At 41.6% G+C, this 2500-nt stretch overlaps 1 protein-coding gene across 1 annotated transcript in view; it reads right to left on the bottom strand.

Annotated features, from left to right (window-relative positions):
* Positions 1-2348: 2348 nt before the first annotated feature.
* Positions 2349-2500, bottom strand: part of LOC122256966 (compound eye opsin BCRH1-like) — a 1960-nt gene continuing 1808 nt past the window's right edge. Inside the window, exon 7 of the mRNA XM_043021961.2 lies at positions 2349-2500. This exon is cut by the window's right edge and continues 73 nt beyond it. Coding sequence (XP_042877895.2) covers positions 2463-2500 — 38 coding nt within the window. The 3' untranslated portion in view covers positions 2349-2462.

Here is a 2500-nt window from a genome sequence, read left to right as displayed (position 1 = left end):
TTCAGTGCTGTGACTGAAGGAGAACAAACGACGTGAGTCCCTAGGATTCAATGTAAGCTGGTTTGGCACGGTCAATGGTGATGTTTTCGTCAATGGTGCCTCTCTGTATCGTCAGCGATTTGTCGTTGTGCCTGAGAATGGGAAAGGGGCCGTCGTAGGGCCATATAATAAGTTGGAAGAGGTGTATTGCAGGTCTTTCTTCAAGGTGGATCTGATGCTGAGAAGAACCAGGGGTAGCTCATCCATCCAGTTGTTGGTTGGCGCCAATCGAAAAGTTGTCTTGAGCGGCCGGTCGAAACTCGACCATACCATAAGCCGAGGGGTGGTATGCTGTGGTGTGTATTCACTTAAAGGCAAGTAGATGCATCAGGATGGTCCACAATGCAGATTTAGAAGTGTATGTCCACGGTCTGTTGTGATGACTGCTGGGGTGCCGTAGCGTGATTCCCACCCTGTGACTAAAGCTCTGGCTACTGTGGCTGCTGTGATTTCAAGGATGGGGAAAGCTTCAGGCCAATGGGAGAATCTGTCAACTGCTGTGAGGATTTAGGAACAACTGTTGTACATAGAAAGAGGTTCTATCAGCTCCAAGTATATGTGCTGAAAACGTTGGTCAGGCACAGGGAAACTCTAGAAGGCAGATTTGGTGTGATGTTAGGTCTTGTTGCTTTGGCAGGTGATGCAGGTTCTAGTCCAGTCATGTACGTCTTTGTTGATGCTCAGCCAGCCGACTTTGCTTTTAACAAGGTGCTGTGTTGCCCAGATGCCAGGATGACTGATGTTGTGATATGCTGAGAATACTTGTCATCTCTAGGGCGAGGGGGGGAATGTAAGGCCTGGAGGTTCCTGTGGAGACATCTCAAAATAGGCTAGTGTTAGAGTTGAGTATCTGGATTTTCTCGAGGTAGACCTGGTCTGCTGGCCTTGAAGTCCTGGGAGGGTGGTATCTGTGGTCTGTTCTGCCGCCAGGTGATCGTAGTCTATGATAGGATCTCTGAGTAAGATGGTATTGATGGTGGCTATGGAAAGAGCAGCGAGGTTGTGGGCTCCACTGATGTGCCTGATATTTGATGTAGCTGATGAAGTCTAAGTGACACTCCTCCCTCGTCATTGGGTAGTGGTATGTGGAGCGTCGACGAGGGGTTTATGGTCTGGGAACAGCACGAATTCGCGGCCCTCGGCATAGTGGCAAAAATGTTTGATAGCGAGGTAGGCAGCAAGGAGTTCTTTGCCGAATGCACTTCATTTCAGTAATGCATTTTAATATAGAAATGGGTCGTGTGGTCTGTTGGATTCAGGGCCGGGTCTGTCAATCTGACGGCTTGGGTTCGAGTCCCGGTCAGGGAGGTAAAATTTGTATTTCTATATTAAAATGCGTTTCTGCATTCTACCATATTTCTCACATAGATATAGCCTCGGTAACCTGATTTGGGACTTGAATTTCTGATTCATTGCTGCCGAGTGCCCACGGGAATTGTCTATAAAACCTCGCTATCACTGCTCTGCTATGAGCAAATAGGTAATTTCCATGATGCATGTAAGGCGTCTGGTTAGACAATTCTTTTAGTGGGTCGTGTAGTCTATTGGATTCAGGGCCGGGTCTGTCAATCTGACGGCTCGGGTTTAAGTTCCGTTCAGGGAGGTAAAATTTGTATATATATTTATATATTTATATATACATATATACATATTCATATACATATATATATATATATATATATATAGATATAGATATATACATATGTATATTTATATAAATATATATGTATATATATGTATATATATATGTATGTATATATATATACATATATATATATATATATATATATATATATATATATATATATATATATATAATATATGTATGTGTGTGTGTGTGTGTGTGTGTGTGTGTATGTGTGTGTGTGTGTGTGTATGTTCGTGTGTGTGTATTTATGTGCGTTTGTGTATGTGTGTATAAGTATATATATCTATATCTATATCTATCTATCTATATATATACATATATATAGATAGACAGATAGACAGATAGCTTGATAGATAAATAGATAGATAGATGGGTAGATATATAGATATAGATAGATAGCTAAATAAATAGAGATAAAGAAAGAAAGACACATACATATATAAGCTGATAGATAAGTAGATAGAGAGATAGATAGATAGATAAATAAGCAGATAGATGAAGAGATAGAAAGATGGATACTTGATTTCGTCAACATTCAGCATGCAAAAGTAACCATACCCTAAAGAAAACATGGTCACGTGAGATACAGAATAAAACACGATTTGCCGGAAGCCAGATTTATTGTCGTTGGAGGGTTGATTAGCAAGGAAGATGCTATTGGTAATCTGCTGATCGATGGTGCAACATAATGAGGCCCCAAGATGCGAAACGCGTTCTGCATCATGGGGAGTTCCGTCCGTCTCCATTAGCGTGTAAACCTTTGCCGTCAAGGTGTTTAAGCCTCTTCCTTCTCCTCCTTGGATTCCACGGACT

The sequence above is a fragment of the Penaeus japonicus genome, unplaced genomic scaffold (assembly GCF_977035675.1).
Source record: "Penaeus japonicus unplaced genomic scaffold, GWHDUDI00000001_assembly GWHDUDI00000019, whole genome shotgun sequence".
In the NCBI taxonomy this organism is placed as follows: Eukaryota; Metazoa; Arthropoda; class Malacostraca; order Decapoda; family Penaeidae; genus Penaeus; species Penaeus japonicus.
This window is presented reverse-complemented; position numbering and strand designations above follow the sequence as displayed.